The sequence below is a fragment of the Trifolium pratense genome, linkage group LG7 (genome assembly GCF_020283565.1).
Source record: "Trifolium pratense cultivar HEN17-A07 linkage group LG7, ARS_RC_1.1, whole genome shotgun sequence".
NCBI classification, from domain to species: domain Eukaryota; kingdom Viridiplantae; phylum Streptophyta; class Magnoliopsida; order Fabales; family Fabaceae; genus Trifolium; species Trifolium pratense.
The window spans coordinates 17,173,005-17,192,426 of record NC_060065.1 but is presented as its reverse complement, the minus strand read 5'-3'; the positions used below and the strand labels follow the sequence as shown (position 1 = coordinate 17,192,426).

General features: G+C 32.8%; 1 protein-coding gene across 2 annotated transcripts; it reads left to right on the top strand.

Annotated features, from left to right (window-relative positions):
* Positions 1–14,758: 14,758 nt before the first annotated feature.
* LOC123894520 lies at positions 14,759–19,187 on the top strand. Of its 2 annotated transcripts, XM_045944541.1 has the most exons (4): positions 14,759–14,966; positions 18,078–18,216; positions 18,439–18,543; positions 18,706–19,187. In XM_045944541.1, exons 3-4 carry the CDS (start codon positions 18,468–18,470, stop codon positions 18,807–18,809), a joined length of 180 nt encoding a protein of 59 aa, XP_045800497.1. In that variant the 5' UTR covers positions 14,759–14,966; positions 18,078–18,216; positions 18,439–18,467; the 3' UTR covers positions 18,810–19,187. The 2 variants fall into 2 exon arrangements, with proteins under 2 accessions (XP_045800497.1, XP_045800496.1); XM_045944540.1 differs by lacking the exon at positions 18,078–18,216 and having other exon boundaries at positions 14,763–14,966.
* The last annotated feature ends 235 nt before the right edge of the window (positions 19,188–19,422 follow it).

The following is a 19,422-nucleotide window of genomic DNA, read 5'->3' as shown; positions in this document are numbered from 1 at the left end:
TATATATATATATATATATATATATATATATATATTGACAAATACACACATTCAAGGACTAAATTTTTAACCTTAGAATCTAATTCCAAAATATTTAAAACGCCCTTCTATTGAATTTTTTATTTTTTTTTCTTTTTCAGGAGCAATGGTTATTGCACAGAACGATGTCGTAAACGACAAATGATCTATGATGAGAACATGGAAATAGAGAAATTTATGAAGAGCTTAGTTATCTCAACCTAAAATACGTCTCAAAAATCTCAAATCGCCACCGCAAAAAATCAATCTTACCTTGCTAACATCTAATAATCCCTATGTTACCTTATCAAATATGTTTTATGAATGATCCCTTAATCATGCTTCATCAACTCTATTAGTTTTGCATTTTATTTTATTTTTTTATATAAGGAAGGAATACTATTATTGTTTATTTAGCAAAAAAGGTATTAGACTATATATTTTGCAATGGAACTTTAATTTCAGTATTTGCGTATAGTATATTTATTTATTTAATTTTTGGTTGTATAACTAGATTTTTTTTTTCTTTCACGTTTGGTTAGTATGGTTGTGAGTCTTTTATATCTTTTTAGAATTTTTTTTTATCAGTAACTGGTGACTACAAATTCTACTTGTGATGACTGAAGGTTCGAATTCCGTCCCCTACATATATAATACAATATTCCTGTCAACTGATCTAAGCTCACAAAATATATGAATAAAATAATAACACCAAGCTCGGTGTTATTTCTATACTTCTTATTTATAGCTTGTACCACTTGGAGGCAATCGGTTTCAATTTGAACATTTGACATATTTTTTGTATTTTTTTGGTCGTCTAGTGGCTAGAAATTTTACTTTTAAGGTCGAATAGTGAGATGACTAAAGTTCGAACACTAACTCCGCATATATAATGTAATATCCCTGCAAATTGAAGTAAGCAATTGAGCTGAAATAAAGAATAAATAAAACTTAGTAGCATTTCGTAAGAAAAAAAAACCTTAGTAGCAGAGATTAAAGACTCTAAGAGTAAGAATCGCAACCTTCTTCAACCGAACACTCTCATAGTCGCAGCAAAATGGAAGAAGGTGAATAAAAAATGGGTTTATGGTGGAGTTGTACTATGGGCCTAAAAAAATATTGGGCCTCAATAGTTGTAAGGCCTGTATAATTAGAATATCTGTATTACAAAAAAAAAATCCTGAATTTTTTATGAGAAAACTTAACAAACTTAGTAACAATTAATTACTAATTTTGTCCATTTAAAAATAAAATAATTAAATATATGAGATAATTTTTTGTCTACATATAATACAATTATATATATTTATAAAATTTAATAGAAAATATTTTTTTTATTGGTGACCTAAAATAAGTGTTTTAGTTTTTAGTAGTCTTACTATTGGGTAGGTCGTGAATGAGGATATTTAAAGACTATGGATATGGATGATTCTTTTGTTGTTTTAGTATGTAGTGGTTGTTGGAACTTTTGGTGGGTTGGGTTGTTTGTGGATTTGGTTGTATCTTTTCAGATGGCTAGACCAGAAATGGCCGTGTTAGCTTGTTGTTCTTCATAGTAAGTCATTGTTTGTGAATTTGTTTCGCGTTAGCGGTCAAGTTCACCACCATTCTTCAATAGTTTAAGTTTGTATGGGTTCGTCTTTGGTTCTAACTTATGTTTTCTTGTGCATCACTTATTTTACGATTTCGGGTCCGTGCGCGTCTGCTAGATTGTGCTTGTGATGCGCGTGTGTGCGCTTAGTTTTTTTTTTTTACCCTTTTGGGTTGGTATGTAAAGTACTAGTTGCTTGTGTTGGTTTTTTGATCATTTACTAGTAAATTAAATCGTATAAGTAAATTTTATTGTCTTTCCAAACAAACGACCCTAAATTTAATTACAATTACAAAAAAAAACACTAAAAATCAAAACACATTCAAACAGGCCCTACATGTCATGTTTTATTTCAGTTAAAAAAAAAAAGCTTAAATGCACTTTTGATCCCCTTATTTTCAAAAAAATGAAGTTTTGGTCCCCTATTTTAAAAACCAACTTTTTAGTCCCCTAATTTTATTTTATTTTGAGTTTTGATCCCCCATTCCATTTTAAGGCTAATTTTGTTGATGTGGCATTGTCACTAATGCATATCAGCGTCCACGTGGACAAATTTAATATTCATGTCATTATTTGTTTTTAATTCAATAAAACTTATTTTATAAAATAATTTAATTAAACTTAAGAAAGTTCATTAAAATAAAAAATCCAAAAATTCACAACCTCTAATTTATTAAACCTAAGAAAAAACAAACAATCACAACATGGACATAATCCTCTTTGATTCATATCAAACAATTGCATATTGAAAGTAAGTTTTGTGTTTCAAGAACCTTCAACTTTCATCATCATCCAACTTTATATAAAACCAATCTAGAATTAAACTTCAAACTTAAAACAATTTTTGGGTTTTCATTCAAACTCATCCAAAGTCATAGATAGTTTAAAGAATATGAGTAATTTCTATTGAAACACAAAATCATCTCTAATTTCTTTTCGTTTTTAAAAATCCAAAAATTGTTGAGTTTGAACGGAAACCATAGGATTAGTGAAATCCATAAGGAAGGATTCTCTCCGACAGTGAATAAAATTCTAGTAGTTGAAGGTTTGATAATTAGGGTTTCAAATTTCATATTTTATAAGATTTAACAATTATTACTTCAATTGAATATATAATTCTAACAATTAAAATATTCTATAAATAAAGTTTTATTGAATTTAAAAATATATAATAATGACATGGATATTAAATTTGTCCACATGAATGTTGCCACATCATTAGTTACAAGACCACATCAACAAAATTAACCCCAAAATAGGATGGGGATCAAAACTCAAAAAAAATGAAAATAGGGGGACTAAAAAGTTGGTTTTTAAAATAGGGGGACCAAAACTTCATTTTTTTGAAAATAGGGGGACCAAAAGTGCATTTAAGCAAAAAAAAATACTAGCACTAGTTAAATAAAAGAAATAACAAAAAAGATTTGGTTGAAGCATTATATATGCTTCTTTTTTTTCTTTTTCTTATAAAGACAACATAATCATAAACACTTTCATTAATATTTTTTTTTGCACACATTATACTTTTCCAACACCTTAAGCAAGCGTTAACAAGCTCAACAATCATCTTAATTTTTCATCTTATTATAAAGAATAGAATTTCACATGAATTGTCCAATGTGGGACTTTTCGGTATTGTTATTTTTTTTTTAGTAGTATTGTTATTTTACTTCTTTCAGAAACAAAGTTTATTTATATCTCGTCATCTTCATCGCTTCACATTCTCGTTGAAGCTATACAGCCACACCACATTGTACCCTCAAAGTTTAAGATCCAATAATTACCTAGACTTGGCTCAACGCACTGCTACTGTGACTATCATCATTATATAATTAGTATTATATATATGTTAAGAGTCCTATAATAATTAAGTAGATCATAACTAATATTTTCACCTATTGAACTAATTTTTTGGATTAGACTCTTTTCATGTATAACTTACAAGAAGTCAATTAATATTTGGTGCACAAGGAATGGAACAAAACAGAAGCGCAATAGCAAAATGCATAGGCATACACCACATCATGATTACTCCCACTAACATGTACAAGTAAGACTATTAACACTGATTTAAAACAACAAACAAATTTCAGGTTCTCATCAAACTTATTTTCAGTCTGAATTATCCTTAGTTAAATTTTGACACTCTTCGGCTGAAACAAACAGCAGTGATCAGAATCAACAGACATCCCAATCTCCGTGCATTGAGGTAAATGTTCCACCACCATTGGCATGTGCATACTCAAGGATTGCTTCTCTAGCACAATGTTCCCATGCTCTTGCTATATCCTTAATCAACCATGGTACATTCATGCTTAGGAGTTTATATTTTAGCTTTGCTTTTGCTCTCTCAAATAGAGCACTCAGGTCATCACTGTAATTCAAAATTATTAAACACAATTACATAAAGCATTCAAAATTAGATGCATAGCTTCTCAAAAGTATAAATGAAAGAGAATACAATCATAGTCTCTAACCTGACTTTCAACGGCAATTCATCGAGAATAACAGGAGAAGAAGACGGATAACTTGCAGGAATAAGCAACTGCAGCGGTTTGATCAGTGACTGCAAAACCAATATACACAGTCAATAAGACGAAAACCAAAATAATCAATGCCAATACTAGTTCAAAACAAAATATAAAATCATTCACCTTTTTATCAGAAGTGAATTTAGATACAAGGTTCTGATTGATAGTCACTGCATTGTACATGATTTGAACAAGTAATCCTTCACTTAGCTCAGCAGCTTGTCCAACCGCAGTTTCAACATTTTCCTTTTCAGCGATAACCACCTCGCAGTCAAACAAACGATTGTTTATATCTTTTATTTCTGCTAAAAGATTCTGATTTTCCTGCTGAGTTAACAATGTGACAGTAAGATTCTAGGAAGAAATGAAAAAAAATATGGTATACTCTTCTAGTAAATTTCAATGGTAAAAAAAAGAGGAAGAAGATTACCACAATTTTAGGGCGTTGATTGAAACCGTCAAGCAAGCTACCAAAAATGCTAGGAGTATCTAAGGCGGTTGCAACAAAGTTGCGAGGCATTTTCCATCCTGTAGGAACAAATCATTGCAAGTGACAATCTTGCAGATGAACATGCATTAATATCGAATTCAAATTGTATACTTTAGTAGCAAGACCGTACCTTCGGGAATAACAAAAGTTGGTAATCCTAGTTCATCAACCACCTCTTTAGTCAAATGAACCTCTTCTTCAATTTCACCAAATGCTGCCGTCAGTGCTTCAGGCGAAATGGATGTCAACTGAAAATAATATCAGATTCATAGAGTTTACGAGCCAATGACAAAATAAATAAGGTAGCAGGCACAAGTTTACGAGCCCAACCTCGTTAATCAGTTGCTGCATTGCAGGACTTTGCTCTTCTGAATCGAGTGTAGGTTTCCCAGAAACTTGATTTTGATTATCGCTTTCTTTAATCAAGGGTGCAATCCTCTGAGTGTTAGACTTGGTCCCTGTACCAAATGCTTCGAGAGCAATGCTTGTCTGCTGTTGTACAGGATTGTCGAGGCCTGAGATTGAAATATATAGTAAATAAATTTTTTCTAGCAACCTCATATAGAAGTTCATTTAAAAAACAACAAAAAAGAGTGAACTAATGGTTACCCTTTGAGATCGACGGTTGATTTATACTGCGTGGTGAACTGCCAATTGGCATTGCAAAAACCTGTTGATTGGATTGCACATCAGGTGACTGTTGCTTCTTGTTCGTCTTAAAAGTATTTACAATGTTTTGTATATATAGATATATTTCTTTTGGTCGATCCTTCATATCAACAGTGATCTGGCTTTTACTAAGTTCAAAGAGCGAAAAAATATTTTCGACATCACTCTTATGGAGTCCCAAATTGTTTGAGAGTTGAGTATCAGTCTGAAAAAAGTTAATATAAATGGGAAAAATTAGTAGTAAACTTAAGATGGAAAATATACAAATCAAAGTTGTCTAGAATCATAATTTGATTAAAAAATTCACAAACCTGATGGCCTTTACAAACATATTTGTAAAATGAATGGAGTAGAAAGTCATATTTGTGTTTCAGATATTGAAGCTGCAATAAGAAAATAACAGAACATTATTGCTAACTATTGTTAATTATTGGAAACAAATAAACTTAACAATCTACACAAAAACATAATGACTAGTAAGGTTATTTAATTTCATCTCATTTACTTTTTCTTGTATAGACAAATGTTATTAAGTTATTTGTTATGTTTGAACCTTGAGCCTCCTTCTTAAAACTCGTTTCTTAGCTCATCAACGGAACTACCTACATTACACCAGTGATACCTAAATTGTTGCTTCATCCAAGATAGTAGATTAACATGGAGCTTAGTGTGATCTACTTTCACTCAAGTCCTTTATGGTATACTTTAGTCAAATTTCACAAATCATGTTAACAATATGAAAGCAGCGGCGGGGAGTTGATGAAATTTTTGGCACAATTGTAATAATATTACCTTTTCATAAACATTCTCCTGCCAGTCTATGTTTGCATTTGTTCCTGCTTTAAGAAATAGAATGATCAGAATAATAACACATCCTCCAGGATAAAATCAAATGTTTCTAAGCTTCGGAAATTATTAGAGGAAATTTAATTACATAAAAAATGTCCCTCTATTACTACTGAAACGTACCAGGACCAACCAATTAATGAAAACCAATAATAATACCTAAAATCATCTTTAAGATATTTTTAGATACAAAGCTGATATTGTAAGACATTTATCATATATTCAAGCTTTTCCCTTCAAACTAAAGCTTATTAAGTTTTAAGTTTGTTGCCAATGATTCATTTGAAGAAGAAAATTTGACATTGACTCCATAAAACATGGTTGGAAACTAGAAAGGAAATTCAAGGATGTTGGAGACATTGCAGATATGAAAAATGGCTGTGATAATCAAGTAAGAACACACATCATTGTTGTGGAAAGAAAATTTTAAATATCAAAAACAAAATACTTCTCCAAATTCATCAAAAACAATATTTGGCCAGCTTATAGAATGGCAAATGCTTAATATTTGACCATGGAAGTCTTATAGAATGGAAAACGCAGAAATATTTATCTCAAAAGTCGTGCATTCAACATTTCAAAAGTCAAATTAATGTATTTTTAAAACGTAAAGAAATGAATAATTCACCTGAGGCAGAAGCACTAGTGAGCAAGGCTTCATCATCCTTCCAAGACAGTGCACATATTGACTTTGATGTCGCCGCCACCCCTCTAAGGTACTCCTCCTGTGCAGAAACTAGTATAATTATACAAAACAAGCAAAGATTCTGAACTGAAAAATCTACAAGAATAAAGCATTTCGCAATAAGAAAGTCATAATATTGCGCACACAAGCTTAAAAGTGATACCTCAGTTTTGACAGAAGCATACACTTTCTCCTCATATTTTATTACTCTTTGAACAAGCTCAGGCAAAGAAAATTTTAGATTGGGAGAAACATGATTGATTAATTCATCCGTGCTGCACAAAATATATTACATTTAAACAGATGGAATCATGTCACAGAATATTGAAGAACATATTATAGTCTCAAAAACCTATCAAAATGCACAATAATGACATTCTTATATTCCTTGCATTAAAAGGAGAATGTACTAAAGTAAAAAATTTAATTGACAACATTTGAAGGATTCAACATTTGGACTCATGCTTAACCCATTTTGTTAGAAAACTTGATACCAAAACAACATAACATGTCTATGATAAATTTAAAGAAAATCCACAATTCGAAACTTGTATCTTAGTCTTACACTCTCTTCACAACCCTATCTCTGTTCTCTTTCATTTTCCATTTCTCGTTCGTACTGTTGGCCACTTGCTTACCCCGTTCCATTTCGATTGAGAAGTACTCAAAATCAACCTGGAAAACCACAAAATTTACGAAAAAGTAAAAATCCGGTGATCATTTATACTATGAAGTATGAATTCTAATAACCCCTATAACAGTTTCAATGCAATATACCAAAGCAAAACCCTCAACCATAGCAAAGAATGAAATGATCATAAATCAAGAGACTCAACATTCATCAAACATAACAACCAGATTATTTATCAGAAACATAGTTTTGTTTCTCAGATTTACATCACTGTGAAATGCATGAAAATTCATGAATCTAACCTAAGCCAATTGAACTAGTACAAAAGATCCAAACATCAATTAATCAATGATTCAATTCTAAACCTAATAAACAATTTAATTTGTAACCATGCATCAATTAACATATAAAGTATAAACATACTCAATGATAAATTCACATATAGAAATTCAAGAATCAAGAACAAAAAGATGAGTTAGAGAGTATTACTTGCAAGAATCAAAGAGTGATGAGTAGTTCAGTGAATGAGAGAATAGAGCAAAAAAGAAAAAGTTTTGTAGTTTGAGTCTCACGTTTTCTTTTATATACGCGCCAAATGAATTGGTAGTTCAAAAAGATACATGTGTAAGACGGGTCTCAATGTATAGGATAGTTTCCTATTCGGTTAAGTTAGTTATAGCAATGACAGGTGTCAATTGCTTATTGGTCCTATCTTTGATTCAGTTATCGGTGTCTTTGGGGGCACAAACACAAACCAAGAAAATTAAAAGAGAAAAAGATTAAAATGATGTGAAACTCAATTATTTTTCAATTAAATATTTTTCATTTGACATTTTTTAGTTGGGTTGTGTCCAAGCAAGCAAGACTTATCCTATTATAATACTACCTCTAGTCGATGAACCATATACGTCAAATATTCTATAAACTTAAAAAGTAAATTGTTTTCTTATAATAAAAATTATAGGAGGAAATGGCGATGGGGCACAATTATTGGAAGAAAAATAAAAAGGGGAAGACTACTATCATTTGAAGTTTGGTTGAGTAAATTTAATGTATGTCATATTTTTATATATTGTTTTTTTATTCTTAAATATAATATTTGATAATTATAGGAGGAATGAAAAGTAAACGGAGAACAAGTTGTGCCACTAATTTTTTTGAATGGGTAAACCAAAATGAATTTAAATTTTAAACGAAATTTTATGATTTGATGTCGTTAGCCGACTAAATTCTAGATGTGTAATTGAATTCTATTTTTTTAAGAAAGTAATTGCTAAGAATTTAGATATAGGGGAATTTTAATGAAATTCTTTTTTTATTTTACAATGTTGCCCACGAGTAACGAAACTAAAACCTCTCATATACTTTCAAATATTTACTCATAATTAGACTAAACATAATGGATAAAATTTTATTGCAACTCTATTGAAAGTAACTAATAGCCCATTCCATATTTTCATATTTTGAGCTCAAATATGTAATTTTGGAGCTTAACCGCATCTCTCTCTTCTTGATTGGTGTTGAAGTGTATATTTCCGTGATATCAACATACTCATGGTTGTGCAACCGCAACACTCTCTCTTCTCATGGCAGCGCAACCTCCCCTTAGTCTATATATCATCATTTTTCATTGTCATTTATTCATGGTTAATATTACATATTGGTATATTATATGTTGAAAAAGGTCTTGTTGTTTTAAAGTGAAGGTGGAAAAACACAAGATGGGGATTGAATTGTGTTTTTGTGTTTTAAAACTTTTTCGTGTTAGCAGCGGATAAAACTAAAGCACAAGGTAAAGAGAGGAGAGAAGAACACACAAGAAATTGTCTTGACATGGATTTGAATTACCATCCAATTCTGAGCAAGAGTTTCCACAACTTTGCCTTGACGCAGAGAAACTTTCCTTTCTCAGCAAAGAAGACCAGACATATCATGTAACAGCCCCCGGGTCCCATCATGGCGATCTCGGAGCTGCCACCTCACGACCTTCTCCACCCCCCTCTCTAGTGGAGTTTTTGCCTTCCGTGGGAATCGAACCACGTACCCTGGGGTTCAACTACGTGTTCAATCCATTCCCACTACCAATTGGGCTACGTAGCTCAATTGGTAGTGGGAATGGATTGAACATGTACTTGAACCCCATGGTACATGGTTCGATTCCCACGGAAGGCAAAAACTCCACTAGAGAGGGGGGTGGAGAAGATCGTGAGGTGACAGCCGGGATTGCCTACTAAATACGTAGAAAAGGGGCCCGGGCTGTTACATATCACGTTACATCCTTAAGACTAGGGATAGTGTAAGAAAGCTATCCTGAACCTTTGGTGCAGTCGCTTTCGTCTTTGATAAACGTGTTAACCACCAATTAATCAAACAAATTCTTCGAAAGGATCAGAGATATGTGCAGAGGTTCATTATCTTCTGAGCTTTCAACTTCTGAAGCTTATATCCTCTGAGTGTTGAGAACCTCTAAACCTTCAGAACTTTTGAATGGTCATCTTCTGGCCTGTCTTCAAAGCTTATCTTCAAAATAATTCTGCATACTTGAAATCAAATTTTAGTATCTCCAATTGTACATTTAATACTTTGTTATCATCAAAACCTTTCATAGCGATTGGGGAATTTATAAATCTCAATTTTGTTCCAACATAAAGTACTCTGGGAAAAATACCGAGGTACCATTTTTTTAAACCCAACTTGCCTAAATTTAGGGGTGGGCATGGTTCGGTTTTGGAAGAAAACCAAACTGAACCAAACTGTTTTCAAAATTCATAGTAATCGAACTAAACTGAACTGTTTATCTTTCGAACTGAACCGAACTGTTAAAGTGGTGCGGTTTTATGGTTTTGAACTAAACCATAACTAATTTTTCACTAAAAATAACTGAACCATTAAACCAAACCAAATCGAACCAAACTGATAACCATGAATCGAACCGAACTGTTTTGGTTCAGTTTTAAAACCATTAGTTATGGTTCAGTTTTTTTTTTTGTTTGGTTCGGTGTAGTTTGGCGGTTCGGTTTGGTTTTTGGGTTTTTTTGCCCACCCCTACCTAAATTGGACCACTCGCCAAAAAAGACTAGATCATAGAACTAGCCCACTACTTCTTATCTTTACTCCATCATCACCCCACTATTTTGTAATTAATCAACTGCTCTTTCATTATCTCCTATCAAGGCCTATATATATAAACCTCTACTCACAACAAGGAAGCTACGTTTCAAATTGATACTAACCAGAACAATATACCTATTCAGTTACCCTTAACTAGCGGATCTAGGGGTGGGCTGAGGTGGGCCATGACCCACCCCCATCCCAAAAAAATAATTTTTATATGTAGACTATTATTTTAAATGTATTATTAATGATTTTAAGTCATTAAGTATACATATTTGTTCAAATATTAATGTAAATATTAATTTAAAATCTAAACTCAATTAATTTAACAAATTGATTTATCCATCCTACCCGTTCTTTACTATACTCCTTCGTTTAAGCATCAACAATGATCAGTTGAAAGCAATTGTAAATCTCTGAAATAGTAGCATCCACCAAGTGCCAACCAACCATTTGTAAAGAAATCACGTTCTTATCACGTGAAACACCCCAGAAAAAACTAAAATCAATGTAAACCTAATCATGTGCTGATTTAGCTTTGGGACTTGTAAGCTCAATTAGTCAAAGATTTGGCACATGATCATACCTACCTACAATGCACCCCCTGTTGATTTTTCACATTTTAGTCCAAACTATCGGACAATAAAATTGTACTTTTATATACTTTAAAAAAATATTAAGCTTTATTATAACATTAAAAAAAAGACAAAATTAAGATATAGAATATATAAATTTTAAGATGATTCTTTTTATTAATATGCTTAGTTAGTACCCGAAAGTATTTTGTTTAGCATTTTCATTGTAACGTTCATCCGTTTAAGTTGCAAAAAAGTAAGTATAAATAGAAAAGTATAGGACAGAAAAATACATAATAAATATTTAAAGTATCGAGCAAATTTTATCTTGTATATATTTGGTGGAAAAAGAGTTATTAATAATAGTTTAGGCAATTTGATTATAAAAAATACAGTATATATTTTAGACACTTTGTACAAAAGACAAAAAATTATTCTGTGGTTTAGTAAGAGACAAAAAATTCAGTTTTTGTTCAATCATCAGGCCTATGTTTGTCTAAGTCCAAAGAATAATTTTAAAATTAAACACAGTACATTGAATTATTTTGTCTAATTTGTTTTTTATAGAAATACAAACGCACCCATCATGTAACAAAAATATTTAACTCTATCATGAGATTCTAACTAATCTTCATGACTTTAATCTAAAGTCGACTATAAAATTTAATTCTTATGTTTATAACATATAAAAATTAATTTGATATCGAGTTTAAAATATATACACCGTCAGTATAAATTAATTTTACATTATTGTATTTTTTTATTACTTTTCTAGTTTTTACAAAAATTAATTTTAATAATTTAAAATTCGGCTGAAGGATAAATAAAATTTAATCAATATCCTCCTTTAAAGAGTTTTTTTTTAAAAAGATACACTTTTTTTTCACCACCAGTTGAATCTGGTTCGGGGGTCAGTTCTGGCATCAAGTGGTTCCAGCCCCCTCTTGATCGCAGTTGTGGGGGATCGAACTGCGGTCCTCCCTACCAAGTTCAGCGCCAATCACCTGAACCAACACATTTTCCAATAAAATATTATTAAAATTTATTCTTTTAAAAATTTCCATTATAAATAGTCTCTAAGTCATCATTAGAAACATAGATCCAACAACTCAAAAACATCCCTCGTAACGTATCCAAGTCAACAAAAGAGCAACATGAAATCCTTGTGTACCTTAATCATTGTTGTGATCTTTGCCACAACATTGATCCTTTCACTTGAAGTAAATGTTGCCAAAGCTAGGACTTATCCATCATCTTCATCCCAAGTTTCAAAAATGCTTTCATCATTCCAATCTCTTTCACATAAACAAGGCTCATCAAAATCAACTCAACAACATGAGGTAGTTGCAAGCCTTAGATTTATACCACCTAGCAGACCAAATCCAACACAGAACAAGTAATTAACATTACATATTTTTCCATTTGATTTCTTCATTAAGTGTCTCTAATCATTGTGTTTCCATCATATCTACAAATTAATAATAAAGGGTGTGTGTTTATCAGGTTAAAGCCTAGGATAAAGGATTGAGCAGAGAGAAATTGGTGGTGGTGATGGTGCTACATGTCATGGAGCTTTGTAGATTCAGACTTATAGCTAGCATGAACTCTATTTTGCTCTAGCTTAATTTGTTTTTCTGAATGTTTCTCAGCTTTAATTGTAATTCTTAGTTTTTGTTAGTCATAGTGAAATATATATAGTTTTAGAATTCAATTTATGTTTTCTTGTTTTAGATTATAGATATAGTATAGGAGGCAATGAATGTATAGAAGAAAAGTAGTAACCATTATAATGTCAAACTCAAATTAAACTGCTGTTCTCTTGTTCCTAGTGTTGTTTTCAAAATTTTGGTGAAATTAGGGGAAATGGGCCAAATGGCAACAGAGGAGATGAGGTGAATGTTGGGTTTTGGTGGTGGGATTTCAACAAAAAACCAGTTCCCAATTTCCCCGACGTTTATTCTTGAATTTTCTCCTCCAATTACTATAAAGATTAGATACTTACATTTAAGTTATTTCCTACGAATTGAAGTGCAACAAGATAGTGCTGGTTTATTTTTTTCACAGACTAAGTACATCAAAGAATTGTTGAAGAACCATGGGATGGAATATAGAATTGTAGTCTTGTGAAAAACACCATCTCACCCAAGCTAAAGCATCTGCTTCAGTTCCTCAACCTCCTTTGGTTGATCCTCATTCCTACATGTATTTAATTGGAACACTTCAGTATCTAGCTTTCACTATACTTGACATTACATTTACTGTTAAGCATGCATCATAGACAATGCATGCATGATCCCTCTGATTTCAAAAATGACAGCTGCAAAGTGAATTATCAGATATCTTGCCGGAACTCTTTCACATGGATTAAGCATTCAACCCTTCTCAAATTTTACACACCAAGTATATTCATATTCTAGATATCGTGTTTTGCTTGGAGGAAATCTGAATTCATGATCTTCTAAGAAACAGCAACTGTTTCCATGTCGAGTACAAAGGCTGAATACATGGTTCTTTGTCCCATTTTCCCTTTCATATGAAATATAAAGCTTAGTGTCCAACCTAAGGAAAATATAAGTAAAAACTAGAAATATGGATCCGGTAATCCGGTCCAATTTGCGAGTGGGCCCCTGGCCCTGTGCTAGAAGGTTCACGTGTCCCTGTTGGACTGTAATCGTTGGTAATCAAGGCATCATAGTTTTAAAAACCGACTCCGGCTGGCCAGTCGGACCAGTCGAACTTGGAACCAGTGGGGTGGCCGGCTCAGTTAGTATGCAGAACCAGTTCTGCTTTAAAACCTCTGAAAATCGTTGTGACCTGGCCGGGTTAACGGTTGAACCTGGCACTGGATAAACCCGCACGCACAAATCGGCCGGTTTGGAGATGAAATTAATTATTTCAAAAAAATTCCAAATATGTTGCATATGAGAAACGAACCTAACCCTTGGCCTATCCGAAATATCTTGGATCTGGGATATCCGAGTGAAAATATCAAACGGCGGATCTTGATTAATTTTGTTGGAGTTGCCAAAACTGCATAGCATATATAGAAAACTATTTCAAATATAGAAAACAAATTATTAGAATTTTATATGTGTGTCCGATTGGGACATCATCTCCTCCCCTAATTTTTTTTTTTTTGGAAAAAAATTGTTTTCAAGATAAAATTTAGACTTTGGTTATTTTATATTTTTAAATTTACCTTTAATTCCCACAGAAAGATCATCCTGATAATTCAGAATTGGGTCGTACTTTCGTCATTGAATACGTATTTTTGTTAGATATTTTGTTTTAAGGGATATAACGAGGATAATAGGGGGTGTATATAGAAAAAATCTTTAATATAATTTTTTTTTTGTACAACTGAACAGATGATCAAACTCAGTGGCTTAACATAAAGAATCGTACTTTTCGCGTCCGCTGAATATCCTTTGTCACCCCGTGAAATTATCAAACTAACCCTCTCGCTTTCTAGGATTCGAGCATTTTTTCGCACTCTAAGTAACAAATGTCAATATTTTTAACTCAAAAAATAACTCAGTTGCGGTTTGCATCAGCTGCAGTTTGAATTGTACAAAAGAGAACTCTTTCCTCCAATTTTTACTATTTACACATTCGCGTTCTAAGTAGCGAGAGGGGGTAAATTCGGAATTTCTGAGGGTGCGCATGTGTGTCGGGGGCGGCAGAAGTACGATTCTAACATAAATCTTTGTATCTCTTTTGAAAACAAAAAGCGTAAAAAGTAAAAACCTGGCGTTGGGTACTGAACTCTGTTGAATCGGTTGGCAAAATTGTGCTATTGAAACCCAAGGCTCCGAGGTACTCTTTCTTCACATCTTCTCTCATTTTTTTGTTTATTATTGATTTTGAAATTTGTTTCTATTTCATTTTGAAATGGATAATCCAAGGGCATCATTTCGAAATATGTTTTCAAATTTTGAAATTTATATTGCTTTAGCTTTAGATACTTGGGTTCCCGTCTGCTTGTTCTGTTATTTATTTATTTATTTTTCATTCCTAAGTGAAATCAGAAGCTTATATTTGCCAATTATCCCAAAATATAGCCAGATTAAGCTTTGTTAATTAAATGAGTTTGGTGAGGTGACATTGATCAAGACGTTTGATACAGATAGGGATCCAAATACTAACAAGTATATACATTAATGAAATAAATTATCTATAATTAGGTGGGAAATGAAAATCCATTTGTATCATTTAATCACTCACTTCAGCTTGGCTGCTGTGCCGTGGTATATGAAGCACTCGCGCAAAATGGGACACATGACAACACTGAATCACATAATTGAATGTAATCACATTCACATGTGTCAGTGTCATGTCTATGTTGGACAATGACATGTGTCAAATACTCGACACGCCTTCTATCAGAAGTGTCGGTGCCATGGAGGTTGTGGTTGCCATATTACATTTTGGTAATTCCGCTTCACCCATGCCATCAGCCATTGAAAGATAGGCATACATGGATGGAGCCTGCCGTGGCTTTCTCACATACTCGTATGTAACAGTCTATTTCAGTTTGTTGATGGTACTCAGGTAGGATTTTCTGCAATATGCATTGTAGCTTTGTTGTGTTAGTATACGAGTGTTGGTTGTCTGAAGGAGATGTGCGGGTCTTGAAGGAGAAAAGTGATCCATTTAGTGTAAACTATTGGTTGCTAGTGCCCTATAGTCTGTCTTCGAGGTTGAGTGGGATGGTGTTTTTTTTCTTAGTTTGCCTTGAAATTAGAGGTGGGACAAAAAAACTGCAAAATTCAGGGACGGATTGTAAACCCCCTCTATATATAGTCTCCAAATGCTTTAGTTGAAACTGGTATCTTTGGTGGTAACCTACAAAGTTTATTATGTTGTTTGACTTTTCAAATGTTTTGTTTTGAATTGATGGAATACTTTGGGTCTGTTCGATATTCTCCTCAAAAAATGCATTTTAGTTTTTAAAAAATTAAAAACTACAAACATCTTTGATGAATTACTTTTCAACTAGCACTTATGATAAGTGTTTTTTAGGAATGTTTATGGTACAAAATTCTAGTAAGTATGGGTCATTGGAGGGGATGGTTAGCATGGAGGCTAGAAGCACATATAGGTGGCTGAAGGATATTGCTGATTACTTAAGAAGGGTGGTTGGGAGGAACGTAATGGAAGCATCATTTTGGTAGGTTATTTAACATAGCAACAAATAAAGATGTGAAGGTGAGTGATACGAGTCTTTAGGTTGAGTTTGTGTGGGTGTGAAGATGGGAGTGGAGGAGACGACTATTTCAGTGAGACGTGTGTATTCAGTTACAGCATCTTATGATGTCATTCATAAAGAAATTAACCAACCAATATGAAGGAGTGCAATAAAGTGGTTCCATCAAAATTGTCTATCTTTATTTGAAGATTACTTCAAAACAAGATCGCAACCAAGGATAACTTAACTAGGAGAGGCATTCTTAATGATAGTGAAATACTGTGTGTTGGGGGTTGTGTTAGTGGCAAAAGTCTTACACTTCTATTTTTTTTAGTGTACAACATTTTATAGGCTGGTTGAGAGTGCACACTGGGCTATCCAACTTCGCACACTAGATTATTGGGAGGAGATCGCGTAATATATCAGAAAGTATCGTTGATCTGGTTTGCATGTATATGGTCATTGTGGAAAACAAGAAATAGAGCAGAGTTTCAGAGTAAAGAAATTGTAACTGAGAGGATATTGGAGGAGGTTAAGGTAATAGCTTTGATCCTGTCATCTTGTCGTGTGCGGATGGTGATTGAGTATGTGACTGGCTATCTGAAATGGATTGTTCCGTGAAGAGTCAATCTTATACCGTGCCTCTGATGGTTTAGTGTTATACTGTTTTGGAGCACATCTACTGACATATTGTGGAGACATTTCTAATGGGACCTGGGGGGCAAGAGTTGGCTGGTTAAGGAGGGCTGCTGTGGATATCCATCCGCAAAGGATTGGCGGTGCTAGATATTGGTGTCATTGTTAGATGTGCAATAATTTGTAAATCTTATATCTGGACGTAACTTGTGCCTTTGTGATTTTATTAATTGAATGAATCTTCTTTTCTTTTGCCTTTGTAAAAGAAATTCATCTAGTTTTAAAAATTTTAAATTGAAAACAGCTCATTCATGTTTTAGTTGTTGATTTTTTGTTTTCCATTTTGAAAAGTAAAAAAAAAAAAAAAAAAAAATACGAAGGGGTATATTCTGAATGGCAAATTGGTAATATTTTGCAAGAGAAATATTTTCTTTCATGAATGCAAAAGGGGATGAAGTATCGATAAAGGTCATGAAGATCCCTAGATCTCATTCCCATTTTTTTTATCCTTACTCCACCATTTGCTTGTATTTGCCTCCGTGACTGTCACTCTGCATATCATTCGCATTGAATAGGTAACAGTTTAATACATTTCGTCACATGCATTTGGATCGGGGAATTTTGTGAATTTGGAATTTGATATCATGATATTTGTGGATGTGGAATTTGGTGCTAGATTTACTAATAATTGAGTTTGGGATGGATCCTCTGAGTTACTTTTGCTGCATTTGGGTGGCATTTTGTTGTCTTCATGTAGTTATTTCCATAATTCTGATATCTGAGAATGAAATAGAAAATTAGATTACTGTAGGGAATCATTCATTTTCAGTTTGTTTGTCTATATATTTGCATGAATACTTGATTGTTTCCCATCTTTATGTTCTTAGTTTTATTCGTGAGGATGATATGGTGGAGTTTAGATTGCACTTCAAATTCTTCGATTGTTTTAAATTTTCTTGTGTTGGTTTCATGATATGAATATATTGCCAATTCTCTTTTGTTTAGATTGCACAACCTTTATTTTATGTTGTTTTGGCTGACCTTAAGGATTAAAACTGTTTCTACTTCATTGGTACTTGTATGATTCTCCATTTTGTTCAAAGCAAAGGGTTGTGGTAATGGCCATATATGCATGTGTATCATTGATTTATAAGAACGGCGCAGCGTAGATGCAACCCAACACAGATCATGCTAATTGCAATTAACTAAAGCTAACAATGCGAGATAAGCTAGATTGACGGGGTAGGTTAATCACACATGTGAGCTCATTTTTTAATAATAAGAAAAGTGGATCCTGTTAAACAAATTTTGAATTTACCATACAATTTTTTTGTTTTTTGTTTTCTTAAAAAGAGTCTTCTAAAATTTATTTTTATAAAAGCGTAGTTCAAAAAATTATGCTAGTTTCTCTTTGGCTAAGCTTGTAATAATATATAAAATTTCACACCTTACCCTTGATTTCAGAACAAAATTTCTTGCTTTTACTGCTTGCCATGGCAACCAGAGGAGTAATTGCAGACAAGTGGTCCATGAGAGTTCTTTGGGCTTGTGCTATTGGAAGTGCTGTTAGTAAGCATTCTTAACCTTTTCTTAATGGAATCTTCTTTCATGAGACCTTGTTATCAAACTAACATGTAACTTTGTTATGTTATGTATCTTCCCTTTTCGCATAAAACTTTGTTCTTATTAATCATATTTTTCTCATTGTGGATGACTACTATACCTGTCTAGGTCTGTATATGGTTGCTGTAGAAAGACAAAAACAGAATAGGCAGAAGATGCTGGCTCAAGGTTTGAACGGAATGGACTTGGGGGAAACCAATGAAGACGTTTGATCTGCGTCGCACTCTTATTAATACTCTGTAGTATCGTTTGTCACATTTTCGTATCAAAATAACAGTTACAAATGGATACCATTTGCTTTTTCCATTAAAACATTAAATCTGTTAACATCATAATCTTTCTCTGAAAGGGTTTACTCCTTATGTAAATGGTTCATGCCTTTCACAGCACCCATGTTGATCTTGTAACTTGTAAGATCCTTTGTGAGGGGTTTGCTTTGGTACTTGAGGATTGAATTATTAGCTTCTTCATCATGTTAAAATTGTCTACTTCTAGGGTTTTTTTTCCTCTTTTTGAAACGGAAAATGTTAACATTGTTAGGTTTTTTATATCTGCAGAGGTTTTTATATATATAAAGGTTTAGCGGCGCAGCTTGTTGTCTGTCTACCTTTTGTTCATGTGTAATTATATATCGAAAAGTTTAATTTCGATAAGTTGTCAGTGTAAGTACTTTTACACAAGTAACAAATCACAATCATTAATATTTGTGACCCGGAAAAGTAGATAGTTAGAGCATCTCCAATGGTAGAATTTTAATATACTCATTTTATGATTATAAGTGGGCTTATGTGTCAACTCAATTTTATGATACTTTTATATTTTTTT

Excerpts from the sequence above, each read along its gene's own strand:
- LOC123894520 (XM_045944541.1), top strand. The coding sequence starts at position 18,468 with ATGGCAACCAGAGGAGTAATTGCAGACAAGTGGTCCATGAGAGTTCTT. Across the intron at positions 18,544-18,705 it reads TGCTATTGGAAGTGCTGTTA|GTCTGTATATGGTTGCTGTA; the intron begins GTAAGCATTCTT and ends ATACCTGTCTAG.